A 17,145-nucleotide genomic window follows, 5' to 3' on the forward strand; every position below is an offset into this window, starting at 1 on the left:
GACAGAATGTGAACATTTTTCCATAACGTCACTTTTTCAGTGTAAATTTGATGTCATGGGAAATTTGTTAACCATGTAGAAGTTTTGTCGAATATTCTGTATCAATAACAGGTTGATTCGCAATCCAATCGCAAAGAATCTGATGCAATACTGTTAAGTCGTAGTATTGTTTTGCTGGTGGTTGAGGTAGTTCGAGTTTGAGTTATAGTTTGACTTCATTGATGACGATTGTGTACTAATAATAGTTGCTAAATATAAATGTTGAACAAAGTGAACAAATCCGTTTGGCTTCGATAGAATGTAACATTAAATTTCGCTTGTCACACTATTCTAGCTTTAAGGCTTGAAATGGCCTTGAAGCGCTATTCAATTTGATTTCTGAGTTGTTAAGCTCAGCCGCAATATCGCCGGCCCTGTTTTCCATCGCGAAAACATCTTTTCCAGGTAGTACTGGGGCGAGCTTCACTACTGGTCTCTTGTACACTCCGTCGTTCGTTCGAACTATCGCTGATCGAATCACACCGTCAGATCCATCGATGGTCTGCGTAACTCGACCTAAATTGTAATATCCACGCTTATCGCTGTCTTCGATCAACCAAACGAGATCGCCTTCTTTAAGGGTTTCGTTCGCTGTAGATCGCCATTTTTGTCGATTATTCAGAGTTGGCAGATATTCTTTACGAAATCTGTCCCATATGAGATTTGCATATGCTTGAGTTTGTCGAAAGAGCTTTCGATGATCAACAAATTCTTCCGCGCATGGTAGGTAGGGTAAGCAAACGTTCTTGTTGCCAAGCAAGAAGTGATTGGGGGTCAATGCCTCCAAGTCACTAACATCTGAACTGACTGGAGTCAAAGGTCTTGAGTTCAAAGTCTGTTCAACAATACACATCGTTGTTGAAAGAACGTCCTCGGTGACTGATCTGTTCCCCAACACCGCATACATTGCTTTCTTGCAACTTCTCACCAACCGCTCCCATACTCCTCCAAAGTGAGGTGCTGCGGGTGGGTTGAACTTCCATCTGATCCCTCGTTGAATTAGATGTTCTTCGATCCCTTCTTTGTTCCATGCCGCAACGTATTCTGCAAACTCTCTTTCAGCTCCAACAAAGTTTGTCCCGTTGTCGCTGATGATCGTATTCGGTTTGCCTCTTCGAGCAATAAATCTCATTATTGCATTGAGACAACTATCAGTGTCCAACTTAGGTACCACTTCTATATGCACCGCTCTCATAGTTAGACAAGTAAATAGACAACACCATCGCTTTTCATTTCTTCGCCCAATCTTCACAATGAAAAGGCCAAAGTAGTCAACTCCAACATTTGTAAAAGCTGTAGGAGCATCTAACCGTTCTTCGGGTAGACCTGCCATTACTGGTGCTATCGTTTGTGCTCTGCCTTTTCTGCAGGTAATGCACTTGTTCTTGATTGATCTTAAGGCGTTCCGTATGCCTAGGATCCACATCTTCTGCTGAACAATGTTTCTTACATGCTCAGTGCCCTCGTGTTGATTGTCCTTGTGCTCGTTTCGCAAGAATAATTCAACCGCATGATGTTTCCAATGTAGCAGAATTGGATGCTTTGCATTGAAGTCCAACTGACTTTTGCCTATTCTGCCTTTGGCTCGAATAAGTCCGTCCTCATCTAGGAAAGGTGAGAATTGTAGGAGTTTGCTGCCTTTTGGAATTTCCTTTTCAGTTTTCAGAGATTTCATCTCTTCACCAAACTGTTCTTGTTGTAGTAGTTTGAAGATCGTTGCTTTTGCTTTTTCTCTTTCTTCGATGCTAACTATGAGTGTTGCTGGTTTGTGTTTGTTCAATGCTCGCCGTACGTATGCCACTGTATTTACTAGTCTGTTGAAGTTACTGAATCGTTCCCACTGGATAACAGCTTTCTTCTCTTCAGCATGTATCATGAATACTGATGAGGGTATATTCTCTTCATCTGATGCAAAGATTAGGTTCACTTGCTCTGGCCATTCACTTTCTGGTCGCATCAACCAGGCCGGCCCAGTGAGCCACTCACTTCTCTTGAGTTCCTCAATGTTGATTGCTCTCGTGCCAATGTCAGCTGGGTTGTTGATACCGCTCACATGTTTCCACTGCGAAACATCAGTTGTATCTAGTATCTCAGCCACTCGATTGGCCACAAACACTTGTTTTTTACGATGGGAACTATGTATCCACTGCAATACGGTAGTTGAGTCTGACCAAAAACTGCAACTATTTATCTTCATTTCATGTTCCTTGACTACCTGTTCTTTCAACCTCACTGCCATGACTGCCGCTTGCAATTCCAATCGTGGTATTGAAAGATGCCTCATCGGTGCCACTCTGCATTTTCCAATGACAAATGCTAAGTCAGCTGAGTATTCTTTTGGTTGTGAACGTAGATAGGCCACTGCACACATCGTGTCTTCAGATGCGTCAGCAAACACATGAAGTTCGGTTTTATCCCTCTCTCTGTTGAAGTATCTTCTATCGATGCTGGTTTCAGCCACTATTGGAAGTTGTTCTTTCCATCTCAGGAATTCTTCTTCTTCACTAGGCTCCACTTCGTTGTCCCAATGTTGTCCATTCTTAGTCCAGATGCCTTTCAGAAGTCGTCTCATATGAACACTGAACGGAGCAAACAATCCGATCGGGTCGAATACTGAAGATACCAGTGACAGAATCTTCCTCTGGGTTATAGGTGCTTCAACTTCCTTGTTTGTACCTCTGGATACTTGAAGACTGTCATAAGTAACGGTCCATTGTAGTCCTAGCACTGAAGATCCCTCCGTACTGGGTTCAACTTCGACTTGCTTTGTGTTGCTGATTGACTTCAAGTCTTCTGGGATTGCTTCGGTAACTGCATCATTGTTGCTTATCCACTTCTTCAGTTGAAATCCATGTTGTGAGAGAAGAGGTTGTAGTTGATTGAAGACTTCAATTGCTTCTTCCGGGGTTTCTACTGATTTGATGAAATCATCCATGTAGAAGTTGTTTTGTATTGCCTTGGTTGCTATTGGATACTCTTTTTCGTTGTCCAGTCCCACTCGCTTGAGAGCATAGCTCGCGCAAGTTGGAGAACTCTTAGCTCCAAATACGTGACGCTGATATTCGTATATCTGAACAGGTTCGTTAGTTCTTGGACGCCATAAAAACCTCAAGCAACTTCTATCCTGTTCGGGAACTTGCACTTGTAGAAACATCGATTCGATGTCGGCGGTTAGGGCTATTGGTCCTTCACGGAATCTGAATATTGTTCCAATCAACCCATGTAGCAGATCAGGTCCTGCTAGTAGCTTATCATTCAGGCATACTTCTTTGTGCTTGGATGCGGCATTGCAAACACGTCTTACTTTGCCAGGCTTGTTCGGGTTTAGCACTGGATGGTGTGGCAAATACCATTCTTTCCCGAAGGTGCCTTTCACTTCGGACTCGTCCAATATCTTTACGAATCCTTTTTCTACATCTGTATCTATTGACTGTTGATACAAATTCTTCAGGTTTGGGTCCCTTTGGAATCTTCGCTCCAGTGAGTAAAGCTGACCCAAGGCTGAGCTGTAATTGTTCGGTAGGTTTGGCTCTGGTTCACTCCACAGCATTCCCACTTCGTACCGCTCGCCTGTGAACTTTGTCGTACTCTCTAGCATCTTCTGTGCCTGCAGTTCCTTCTTTGACTGACTGACGACGTTGATTTTGGAAGCATAAGTTTCTATGTCCCACCAGGTTTGAATATTCTCCGCCATTTTCACATCTTCTGTGAATGCGAAATGACAAACATTTTGTCTTCTTTTGCCCGTCATGGGTCCACTGACTACCCATCCTAGCTCTGTTAGAACGGCGAAAGGTTCACTTCGTGTTCCTATCTTATAGTCCAATGGGCGTTGTAGCTCATAAGCATCTTGACCAAGGATGATGCCAACTTCCATCAAGTTGAAGCTTTTGTTGGGTAAAACACTCAAGTGGTTGAAGCTTTGCTTCAGTTTGTTGTAGTTGTAGTTTGTGTTTCCCAAGGAGATTGACGGGTGTGCAAACGCTTCGATTGAATGCACCTTTGAATGTAGTCCCTTTATTTTGAGAGGAACCTTTTCTGTCTTCAGGTCCTTTGTTCCATGTATGCCAGCTATGTTGAGCATCACATCGGTGCCCTGGGCTCGCAACTTCTCTTGCACACTTTGATCGATGAATGAAACCGTTGATCCACTATCGAGGAAAGCATATGTGTTCAGTCTGTTGCCACCGCTCTGTATTGAGACAGGAACTATCTGAAGAAAACTAGTAACTTCGTTACTCTGGTTTATTGTTGCTGCGCTTACGTTGACTGCGTGATTGCCCTCGTCCATTTGGTTTTCTGAGTGTAGCAATCGGTTGTGCTTCTTGATGCATCCATTGATGCCGCACGTATTGACTTTACAATCTTTGATTGCATGCCCTTTGCCTAGACATCCGTAACATAAGCGTTGCTTTCTCACTGCTGCGTACCGATCATTTACACTCATGTTCCTGAATAGTGGACAGTTCCATATTTTATGAGTGCCATCAGCTAGCGGACAGTGATCACTTTGCGTTTGCTTCGTTTCTTTCACGTTGGAACTTGCACTGAAGTTCGACGTTTTCGAGAACCGTTTGTCTCTATTTGTGCTTCTTCGGTCTTCTTCTCTTCGCTCTCCCTTGAAAGCTGAAAACCCTTCGTGCACGAATGCTATCCTTGATAGCCATTTGTCAAACATAATCAGATCAGGCCATTCTTCATCTTTATCATCAACATAGAACCACCACTTCTCTTTGAGAACTTGGGGTAGTTTATCTACTGCCATGTAGAGTGTCGAGCTTGATTGCAGATCACCAATCTGCTTGTACTCTTTGAGCACATTCACAAAGTTCGAAACAATAACTGAGAAACTGATCAGACCTGTTGAGTCGTGTGGTTTCACCTGACTTGCTTTGCGCAGACTCTCCAGTTGTGCATCAATGATCACATGAGGCCTTCCAAATTTCCTCTCCAGAATGCTCCATGCAGCACCATAGAACTGTCCAGAATAGCCCATTCCAGAGATTGCTGACCTTGCCTTGCCTGTCAGTAGAGTCTTCAGATGGCTCATCTTCTCTGAGTCTGGTATTGGTCGTTGATCCACTGTAGCAATGAGCATACTAGACCACTCCGGCCATTCGAGAGGGTTCCCGTCGAAGTTGTTCAACTTCAGCTTTGGTAGGCTACTACTACCTGAATAGCCAGTGTTGTATCGTAATAGACCAGCTCTGGGGGATACGTCTCGGTCTTCAACACTTGAGGATCGGTCTCGTGAACTGCGATATCGTGAGAAATGACTTTGCCTGTTCACTTCAGGGGTTACTTCGAAGCGAGCTGTTGATCGATCTGGTGTTAGAAGGTTGTCGATTCTGCTGGCCCAGTCAGAGACATCTCTTTCCTTGGGGGTCCAGTTGAAAGGCGATTTGTCTCGAGCACCAGTTGATTGCGAACGAGCATCATCGTTCTCTAATGCTGTTCTCTTCACTTTGCGCTCTAGCTCGCGCTCTTCCTCCAGTAGTTGATGCTTGGTTTCCAGTTCCTTCATTTGCATTTCCAGCTCTAACCTCCTTCGCTCAAACCGTGATTGTTCCAGTCGCGTCTTGGTTTCGAATTCGATATCGAATTTCTTCATCCTTTCCTCTCGCCTTTGCTTTGCTGACGATGTTTCGGAAACATTCTCCGTCTCTTGGCCACTTGCTGTTGCTCCATTTTGCACTGTTTGAGCAACTGAGTTGTCCGTTGGGTAGTTGTTGTTGCTCTCGCTGTCGTTCACTGCTTGGGTTGCGTTGTTTTGCTCTGCATTCATTTCTGGTTGCGTGCCTTTGCTTATATATGCAAGCCAATGATAGTCCAAACTTGCTTTGCACTTCCTTGCTTCTTTCAGATGCTCTTCAACGAAATTAGCTTGATAGGGCACAAGCTTGTTTCGACGCTGCAGTTGCTTTGGTATTTCTTCCTCTAGGAGGTGGACAGTTTGTTGGTAGAGGACCTTTAATTTGTTGGGTCGATCTGAATCTTCAATTATTTTGTAGCCAAGACTTCTTTTAGTGTTGACTTCTTCCACTAAGTCTCGGAATCTCTTGTCGTACCTGTGAGCTGTTGATTGAAGCTCCTCTCTACTGGTTGTGCTCGAATTGCCTGGTTGCTGTTTGCGTTGCTTGTTCCGTTTAAAAGAGGTCAATTCTTCAACGTGTTTTGTGTATTGCACTCTTCTGTTCGCCTCAATAGCCTGTTGCTGTTGATTTGTTTGATTCTCTTTTGGGGTTGCCTTCGGCAATCTCTTCATCAGGTTGGACAGCAGTTTGCCTTCCACTGTCCGGGTCGGCGGACCAAATGTAACGGCTGCTCTCCTATCAAAGTCAAGGAAAACTTTACACCGCCCAGTTCGTTTCAGCGGTTTCAAATCTGTCCGGATATTGTGTTTTTGCAGTTAACTTTTGTGAACTGTATTATCCGCTATACTGTAGATTACCGTTGCATTACTTGTTGCTCAATTACTCCTGATAACTAATCGCTCAGCTTTGCTGTTTAACAATATTGTTTCTCTCAAAATAACAAAATAATTCAAATTGAAACAATAAATTTTTGTTGAGTTTTTGTTAATAACTCAAGTTATAAACCCAATTTAGGAATTCCCGTTCCTACAAATTGTAGCCCTATAGCTTGGCTATAACTATGCAAAGTTTCAACCTGCTGCAGTAAGCGGTTGTAAAACAGTAGGTCTTAACAATTGGAAATCTGACAATAATAATATTTTCTAACTTTAATGTTAGCAAGTCTCTCTATTGGTTTCAATAACACCAATGTTGAACTAGAATCGGCTTCGTTAAAGCCAGTAAGAGAAACTGACTTTATGCTTTGCACAAAGTTTCTCTTACTTAGGAACTTCGTTCCTCAGAAAGAAAGTTTTGAGAATATCAAAGTTAATTCTCTTTTCACAAGTCAAAGTAAAGTTGAAACTGTACAATCACTAATATGATCTACAGAAACAAGACACGGTAACAAGTAATTTACCGCTCAAGAAAGCGTGCTTCAATACGCACTGTATGTCAGTTTGATATAACCAAATTTATGAGTTTCAACTGATTTTTGGTAGTTTTTCAAGCTCCTTTTATGCTGCTGGTCACGTGGATTTACATGTCAAATTCAACTGTGGATTGGTTGTAGATAATGATGTCGACAGAATGTGAACATTTTTCCATAACGTCACTTTTTCAGTGTAAATTTGATGTCATGGGAAATTTGTTAACCATGTAGAAGTTTTGTCGAATATTCTGTATCAATAACAGGTTGATTCGCAATCCAATCGCAAAGAATCTGATGCAATACTGTTAAGTCGTAGTATTGTTTTGCTGGTGGTTGAGGTAGTTCGAGTTTGAGTTATAGTTTGACTTCATTGATGACGATTGTGTACTAATAATAGTTGCTAAATATAAATGTTGAACAAAGTGAACAAATCCGTTTGGCTTCGATAGAATGTAACATTAAATTTCGCTTGTCACACTATTCTCGCTTTAAGGCTTGAAATGGCCTTGAAGCGCTATTCAATTTGATTTCTGAGTTGTTAAGCTCAGCCGCAATACCGAAAGTATGCAGTGCCAGAAGTTAAAATGCCAGAAGTTGATACTTGGCCAGAATTTGATTCCGTTGACTTTCGTCATTTTAAAACGTGCGCGTTTTGTGTTTTAAGCATGGTTGCGTGACTCTGCAGAAGTCACTCCAAAATTCTGACTTAATTTCTTGAACCGCTTCGTTGTTCTCGATAAAGGTCAGAATTTTTCCAGTGACTTCAAGCAGAGTAACGTAACCCTTACTTCAGCCCGAAACGCATTTCAACTCCTGATCAGTACTTCTGCAGTGAAATACACATCTTGAATTGACAACTCAGTACTGATTGGGTCGTATCTCAACACTTGAGACTTGTCAAGACATGTCAAGACTTGCTCAAGACTTGTCAAGTCTAAGTCAAGTCTTGCCCAATTTTTTTTACGAGAAGTCTGACAAACTATTTCACGATTATTATACGCCAACTTAAAATGTCCCGTAAATTCACCCAGAAACTAAACTTTTTTCAATGAGCAGACTGGTATCTTTAGGCGAAATCAGGTTTTTTCCATTCGCTATCACATGAAATTCGTGGAAGTGCTCGAATTGTCTTGTGCTTCTTTTTTCACTTTGGAGGCAGCCTTTTAGGCAATTCACTTTTTCACTTTTTTCAGTTTTTTAGGCAAGCCAATGCAATTAGCGGCCATGACTTCACTGAAGACTTGCGAAGACCAAAGACTTGATATAAGATGTACCCAGTCTAAAAAGTGACGACATACAGTACTGATCCAAGACTTACATTTTCACTGAATCATTACTGACTAAGACTTGACGTTCAGTCCGGTAGTACTGTGCCATATAAACCAACATGTTTTAAGATCTACAAATGTTTGCAAGATTTGATGTTCTCTTACAAACTCTGCTGAATCTTAGTTAACAGGACACAATCACACGATACAAGAGACAACTACGATTTTAGGATGTCTGCTTACTTTTTTGCCTTTTCACCAAGTACTTGTGTTGTAAGAATCGGCCAATGAGAGTGTATGTAGAATAGAGCAAAAGACGAATAATCACAGTTGAAAGAAAATGTATACACTCTAGCATAATTGTTTCAGTTGAAGGATAAGAAATTCACTTTAAAGATGGTCCGCTAGGTTGAAGGTGGAATGTAAGGATCGGAAAATCCAGAGAACTTCAATGATAGATGAATTTTGGATCTTTTCCTTTTGTGCATCCAGTACATTATGCATCCCCAATTTAAAGAACACGTACCATTACATGGTAAATGATTTTGTAAAAATGTGGCAAGTAATTTTTTGGGGGCACAATTAATATGCGCCCTCTAAAACGGGGGGGGGGGGGGGGGGGGGGGGAGGAGTTGGCACAAACGGCAAAGCTCCAGAATTTGTACGGGAAATTTTTTTTTGTGTAAAAATTGATAAGTTTTTGCAACCTTGTCGTGTTTTTGAATTTTTTAGATTTATTATAGTGGAGGAAAATACATTTTATTTGCCACAAAATGGTTTGTAAAGGTGCTTTAAATTTGTCAGTGATAGGTTGTAAGCAAGCGGATCTTTTCTTTGCCTGGCTCCTGGGGCCCTGCAAAATTGGTGCTCTCCTTAACCTGCTTTTTAGATTTTATTGGGGATTGAAAATTGTACAAATGAATTTAAAATCTTGATTAACTGTGATTTTTGTTATCAGAATGGCAGTAATTCCACGGACTCTTTGCCCATTCCACTGTTGCATTCTTCAACATAAACCAGAATTCAAAAACCATTCAAATTGAAAAACGGAAGAGCATTGAGTGAAAGTCGCGGACAAACAATTGTACTGTAATAACCTGTGAAGCTCCTGCTATCGACTGTTTCATTTTACCAGTTCATGCAAAAGTATTTGTGCGTTTTCTTATCGTAGGGGGATTAACTATTTTGAACGAAATTGTCAGAAATACTTGAATGAGTTCATAGTATCATCATTGTAATTCACATCTGAATGATAATATAACTCAGTCTGCATTTTGACTTCGGTCATATCTGATTATCTCACTTTTTTCAGGGAAAACTTTAATAAATTCAGGCAAAAAACATCAAAGACTGTTCAGTGTAAAAACAGCAAAAAATTTGAAACCTTAGCTTAGGCTGACCAGAATTGTTTCAACCTGTTCACTCACCGATCAGCGCTCTTTTCAGTGTAATATAGATCTGTCTGAATATTTGCATGAGTTGCAACATTTTCGAATAGATAGATAAAATTGGAAAATTCTTTGAAAAAAAATTTTTACAAGGTGAATGTTCTTAAATGTCAAAAGAATGACATTTCATTTTCATGTGATGAATTACATGAAAATGAAAATTGCAGAAAAAAACGGAGTTTAAAAAATCTAGAGTTTATTGTGGAGACCAGATCAATGGTTGTTTATCGGTTTTCTCCTAAGGTTTTGGATATTTTTTGGATTAATTCTTTCAATTGCTGAAAGAAATGTTTCTATTCTCCAGTAAACATCACTTTTCATCATGCGTTCATAGTAATCTAAGTTTAGTAATCAACTGAATCGCCTTCAAAATAATGTACCAGAAAACTAATTCTTGTTCAAACCGTAAACAGAACATTTTTTGTACTAGTGGATTAATACTGATAGTTTTAAATATTTTTCTGCAACCTTGCGCACTATTTTTCACGCACGAATTGTGTCCCATGACAAAATTTTTTGTTAATAGGCTGTTGGGGCTGCAGACAAAACGCTCTCCAAATCAAAGTAATCTGAATGCTAATTTTTCTGACTAAAGTTTTGACTTAGCTTCAGTTTTGATAAGAATTATGGCCATGAATGTGAAGTGGTACTAACTTATTTAGTAAACTAGCTAGCCCTTCCATGTATCATTCCAACAATGGTTTATTGTTCCGACCCTCTTGAGGGGGGAGGAACTATATACTCAAATGGGTTTTTTTTTTGTTCCGTGAATTTTCGCCGCCCGATATATTCATCGTAGAGAGTTGAGACTGGTATCATTAGAAAGCTCGTCCAGCGTAGAATATGGAATTAAAAAGATTTTTTTAATTTTCGTTTTCTACAGGGAGTTATCCAGGTTTAAACTTTTGAGAAAAGAAGAGTGAATTCACGTTGTTTTTATTCACATTTTCCGTAATTTTTGCCTAAATTTTCGTCAATTTTGCTAAGATTTGTTGTAATTTTTAAGAATAGTGTCGTTGATTTTATTTTTGAAGACGAACAAGCATTGTTGATTGTTTTGATTTAATTTTTTTTGGTCAAAAAATCTGGATAAACATTTCAAACTCTAGCCTTTTTCATCAAAAACAGCACTAAATAAGCTACTTTAGTCCACTTTGATTAAATTTGCCGATAGTACACCCCCAAACAACACTCATACAATCTTTGTAGACTCAGAGGGGGGCTATTTCTACTTCAGAGTTGGCTGAGAGTGCACTGTAGTTAAAACTTTGCCGTTTTTTGCTAACTTTACTCGTTGATTATCAAAAATGCCGAATTTATTTTGAGTTTTCAACTAACAAATTATCTATATCAACAACATTCGAAGAATCAATTGTTCCTAAGGACAATATGTGTTAGCAGGGCTAGTCTTGGGCCATTCTTGGACTGTTACAACCCAAAAAAAATCGGGTTGTAATCAGTCGGTCTTTTTTTTTTAAAAAAAAGACTTTTTTTAAATAATAAAGAATAATATAAATAATATCAAATCAAAGCTCAGGAGTGATAGGTCCAACCAATTCGCTTGCTAGGCAACTTCAAGTTAATGCATTTAGTTTCTTAATTGAAAGTTTATGGTCGTTTCTTTTTTAAAAAATAACTGACCTTTCAATAAATAATGGCTTAATTAACTTTTCCTCTATTTTTTTCTTAATTTGTTCAATTTCGAGCTTAGTGTCAGCAAAGAAAGACTGCTTTTTCTTTCTACTGACTTAACGTTCATTCTTGGTTGCAGTTTTAAGCCTGAAGTTATTGTTTTCAGGCTTTGATGCTACAAGATTTCAGATTTTTGTTTGTTTTGATATTTGCCAGTTTTTCACGTTTTCTAATTTTGTCACATTATCACATTATTGACAGTTCTCATGTCACTTTATTAGCATTCAGAATAAGGCAAAATTGAACATATCAAAATCCTGAAAGATATACATCATCGTTTTAACGGCCTCGACGCCTCTTTCTTGAAGAAATCAGTTGAATTTTTTAATTTTGTCTCTAACTGTCATTTATACTTTGTCGTTTTGGTCGTATGAAACTTCCTGTATAGTGATAGCTTTCATTGGCTTTTTATGGAAGAATAGAAGAACCGATATTCTGATATTAGTAGATAGCTGATGGCTTTCATGACTTTGAAAACAATCGTTTTCCAAAATTTAAAAAAAACTTTTTAACTTCGCAATTTTGTTCTTTTTATGTTTCTTTTTGTTACCTAATCTCGTTAGTTAATTACAGTTCAAATATGACATTATGGGTGTCAAGGAATAAAAGGGATTGGTGTCCCAAAATCTTTTTCTTAAAGAATTTGTTATGACCTTACTGGCTTCGACACCGGTTTTTCACAAAAAAAAGTAAATTAATTTGATTTTTGTCATATTTGACGTTCTTTTTGTAAATCCAAGAAATATTCTGGATAATTACAGGACTCAAGGACTTCTTTTTCATGAATAAACGACCCTATTTAAATAGCTCTTTTGTTAATTAATGCCTTTCATGACATTGAATGTAATTTTAATTCGAAAAAAAAATTAAAAGTATTACATACGTTAGCACTTCGCTTTTTTGTCTACTTGTTACCTAGTCTTAATAATGAATGGCCACGTACTACATTATAGTTGTTTGAAGAAGGCGCAATCGAATTTATTTTGGGGGCCAAAATATGGCTTGACGGTTCTGACAGCGTTTTCTGGCAAGTTTCAATTGAATTTTTGTTTGTTATTTTTTGTTGTTCTTTTTAGCCGCTTAAAAAAATGAATAAGGACAGGTCCTAATGCCCTTCTATAAAAGCATTGGTAATTGCAAATCTTTGGGATATTTTACTCGATTTCTATTGGTCTTCATTACTTTGAAGTTCATTTTTTAAAAAAAAAAAGAAGCCAATTTTTTAACTTTACTGTTTTTGTTCTTTTTTGTCTAATTGTTACCAAACCTTATTTTGGACTGGTCCGTATTTTTTCTTGTGATTTATAAGTTATTTTGTTTAGTTTTAGGTATATCTGACGGTATATTGATTGTGTTATTAAATTTTGTTTTTTAAAACGGACATAAAGTTTTTGATGTAATTAATGTTTGTTGTTGTTGTTGTTTGATTTTGCTGTTCGTCTTGACTCGCTTTCTTAATATTGACATATTACAGAAATCTAATGCATCAATTTTTACTCCACTGAGTTATTTGCTTCGGAGGCTATCTTATCGTTTATACAGAATTTTTTGAAAAAAACTTGGGCTTTTTTGGGATTCGCAAAAAATAATTTTTGGGTTTTTCTATCTGTTCCTCATTTGGTAGACAATTATGCCAAAATTTTGGATGGGCGGGGTCGGAACCTTATGTGCCATCGCACATTACCGAGCCGCCTTGTTTTTATTACTTTTGTAGGCTTTTGTAAGAATTTTAGTAATAAAATAATATATTTTTGTCGAGATAATATAATATATAATATTTTTGTCGAGATATTTAAGCATATATGATACTTGTTTTTAAGGTTCTCCAATAAAATTTTATAAGATATTACAAGATTCATAGCAATTATGTAGAACCTTCATACAAAGTAGTACAAATTTTACAAATCAAAATTTTTGGGATTTTTGGTGTCCTCAACCTGGGTCAGGCTCTCCGCACTCCAAAATAAGGGGGCTTAATTAAAGAGTATACTACTCATTTGATTATACTATTCAAAATCATAGAGTAAATTATAAAGTGAATTGTTTGCTCACCTTGACAACGGTCAGGTCATCGAGTCCTTTTATGTAGAAGGGTCTGCTCATCGTTGAAATTTCAGTCTGTTCAATGTCACTCCCCTCCCCTTTCCCAAGTTTCCTCTTTTCAAAATCACTCAGCGGCCTCTTCGTGAACAACTTTTTCACCTGAAAAAAATACATTATGCTTTTTCGACAGATTTTAAAATATAAAAAGTGTTGAACTTCGATGGGTGCTGAATAGTCGCAGCCATTTTTGCTTGAAAAAGGTTATGCCTCATTTTACAGATGCGCCTCATTGATGGTTCCCCGCTAATAAAGCAGTACTACAAGTGAATCTGTACTCCAAGCGTCTATATATAATAATTCCCAGACCTAACGCCAAGTCAATTTCAGTACTGGGCAAGTCTAAATCTAAGTCTTATTTCATTACTGATTCAGAACTATGATCATGTCACTTTTTACACTTGGCAGTCTAAATCCAAGTCTGGGCTGAGACTTGGCAAGTCTAATCCAAGTCTGATTTAAGACTTGGCAAGTCTAATCCAAGTCTGATTTTAGAATAATTTCCGAATATTTTTCTGAATAATGTGTCAAGAGTCCAATAATACTGCCCTGCTGCCTAGCTACAAAAATCCCCTAAAGTGTCCCATAACAGTATTGGTAATGGAGAGTCGACATATAACCTGCAGCATTAAAAAAATATTTTGTTCGTAGCTAGGACAGCTAAAATAAGGAATGCAGAAATCGCGCAAATTAAGCACATTAGACTACTACTTTCAACTCTCGCATTCGTTATTAATGGTTTCTATCGGCAATAAATCGATACATTGAGAGATCAAAAGCCTAATTTAAAATTTAAGTTTAGTTACAGATGTTAAAAACCATATTCCCAACTTTCTGTATACAATGTTTACAGATTTCGGCAGTCCTCTGATATCAGTGTTGTTATCTGATATCAGTAGCGTTGTGAAGAAAATAGAAGTGCCAATCAATTTTTGTTTGGTTCAGTTATGTTAGTTAATTTTTTGAGCACGTTGAGCTCACCTTTTGTCTGAAAAGATATTATTGATGGGTGGCATCTTTCACTACTGCTATTATTAAAATTGTAGTTCTCAATATCATATAAATTATATTTATTTTTATTTTCATTATTATTATGATCATCTTTTTTTAAATATTGATATCATTATTACCATTACTCTTATTACTTTTGGTGTTAGTTTTATGATTATTATTAGTATTATTGTTATTATTATTATTATTATTATTATTATTATTATTATTATTATTATTATTATTATTATTATTATTATTATTATTATTATTATTATTATTATTATTATTATTATTATTATTATTGTTATTATTATTATTATTATTATTATTATTATTATTTTTATTATTATTATTATTATTATTAATATTAATTTGTAGTTTTATTATAATTATCATTGTTCCGACGCCATTTTAGTGGGAGGGAGGAACTATATACTCATAAATAATTTTTTGGTCATTCAATACTCGCCGGCCGATGTTTTCATAGTAGAGAGTTGTGTGTGTTATCAATAAAAAGGCCGTCCAGAGTAGAATATAGAATCAAAAAGATATTTGAATTTCGTTTTTTTTTTCGAGGAGATATCGAAGTTCAAATAATCATGAACAATAGACATATTTCCGTTGCTTTTCTCACATTTTTCATAATTGTAGCTCAAATTTTCGTTAGTATTTCTAAAACTTTGTTACATTTCTCAACAATAGTTTTGTTGATTTTACCTCTAAAGATAGAGGGAGTTGTTGAACGGTTTGATTCAAGTTTTTTTGCTAAATTCTTGCTATATTTTTTTGCAATTAAGACTTTTTCCTCAAAAATGTTGCCAAAAAAGGTTTTATATCCCTTTTTCTTCACTTTGCCAGAATTAGAGACCTGAAAACAGCCTGTACATTTTTTCACAACTTCAAAAGCGGGCTTGTTGTAATTCCTATTAGGGTCCTCTTGAATTGAAACTTTGCCCATTTTTGCTAATATAACTCGAGATGCATCCAAAATGCATCATTCATTTTAAAAATATTGGAAAATTTCATCTGCTTTACTATTTATTTCGCATACAATTGCAACAATTAGGGGTTAGTTGAAGGCGCAACTACATTAGGGCCAGGTTTATTCTCTTTGTGGACTCTTTTAACCGAAAATTGTTTGCATCGTATAAGGGCTCGATCTTTTTTTTGAATTGTTTTTAGAAGTTTTTTGTTTTTTATGTCAATGACTAACTCAAAAGAAAAGCTTCTAAGATTTAGTTGAAGCAAGTAATCTTCACTAGCAAATGAGCTACAAAGCACAATACAGATTAGTTCTTGAGTACAAGCTCATGGGTTTTTAAAACTTCCACAAAACTTTTATAAAAAGCTTGAATTGTTTTCTTGTGTTTAGCTTTCACTTTTTGATCTTTTTGCAGAGTCATGGTTTAGTCTTACTAATAAAAAAAAATCACTTGGTTTGTTTATTTGGAACGAATAAACTTTACCGTGTTTTCAATTGATATCTGAGGCTCCTATTATTTTGCTTTTATTTGTTTTGAAATGAATATCATTGAAGTTTTGAACTTTGTCTCTTAATTTTTCCATTTGAATTTGAATTTGTTATTTTTAATGAATTGGGTTGCATAAATGGGTTTATAATGTTTTCAGTGAACAGATTATCTTTTTAACGGCCGCGAAAATTTTTTGCAGCCGTTAAAAGGGTTTATAATAATTTCATAAATGGGTTTATAATGTTTTCAGTGAACAGATTATCCTTTTAACGGCTGCGGAAATTTTTTGCAGTCGTTAAAATTTTTTGCAACCATGAGTTAAAAACAAGACAGTCTAAAACATTGCTCTTTAACTCGCCAGAAGGAGAAAACCGTCAGTCTTTACTGAAAATTAGCTACTTTTGAAACACAGAAGATCAAAAGATAAAAAAAATTTTAAAAAACTATAATCAACTGAAATCATTTTAATTTTTTACCTGGGTCTCATTTGACCATCAATTGGCCCTATTTGTACTGAGTCTAAGTATCTAAGTAAAACATAACGAGCAACTTTGATGATTAAAGAAAACTCATAAGAGTGCTTATGAAAAAAATTTGTCTAAGACATATAAACATCAGTTAAATAATATAACAGCAAACGTTAATGATTGCTTCAGCAAAAGGCTGGTTTTTTTTATCAATATTGAGACTCAATTAGATAACGTCAAAAAAGAAAAAATTAAAAATTTTAAAAAGCCTTTCACATTCTGAATTTGTTTCTTCTGAAAGTCATTAAAACCATTAGTTATAATAGAGAACTTTTGTTGAATCATTTATACATAAAAAAATCTACTGACATTTTTCAGCATATACAATATTTTGAAAGATCAGAAAACGTCAACAAACACTACTAAAAAACTAAAAATCTATTAAGTTTTCCAAGTGAACTTTGTTGCAGCCGTCAAAGCCATAAAATGTTCCCCAAGAACAAAAAAAACTTAGACGTTGATATGTCATTAACGTGATAATTTGACAAACAAACAAAATTGAACCTCTAATATAGGCAAGCAGGTAAAAGACTTCTTCCAAAACCGTAGTACCAAAACCGAAAAGCATTAGCTAAAAAAATTCTTTAAAAATAACAAATTC

General features: G+C 36.6%; 1 protein-coding gene across 7 annotated transcripts in view; it reads right to left on the minus strand.

Moving 5' to 3' along the window:
• LOC142335926 (uncharacterized) overlaps nucleotides 1-17,145 on the minus strand; it is a 55,336-nt gene that overhangs the window by 11,745 nt on the left and 26,446 nt on the right. For all 7 annotated transcript variants that reach the window (XM_075384323.1, XM_075384327.1, XM_075384326.1 and 4 more), the window contains one exon: nucleotides 13,505-13,654. In XM_075384323.1, the coding sequence (XP_075240438.1) occupies nucleotides 13,505-13,654 (150 nt within the window). The remainder of the gene's footprint in view (nucleotides 1-13,504; nucleotides 13,655-17,145) is intronic.

This window comes from Convolutriloba macropyga, chromosome 3 (assembly GCF_964194025.1).
Source record: "Convolutriloba macropyga chromosome 3, txConMacr16.3, whole genome shotgun sequence".
Lineage (NCBI taxonomy): Eukaryota > Metazoa > Xenacoelomorpha > Acoela > Convolutidae > Convolutriloba > Convolutriloba macropyga.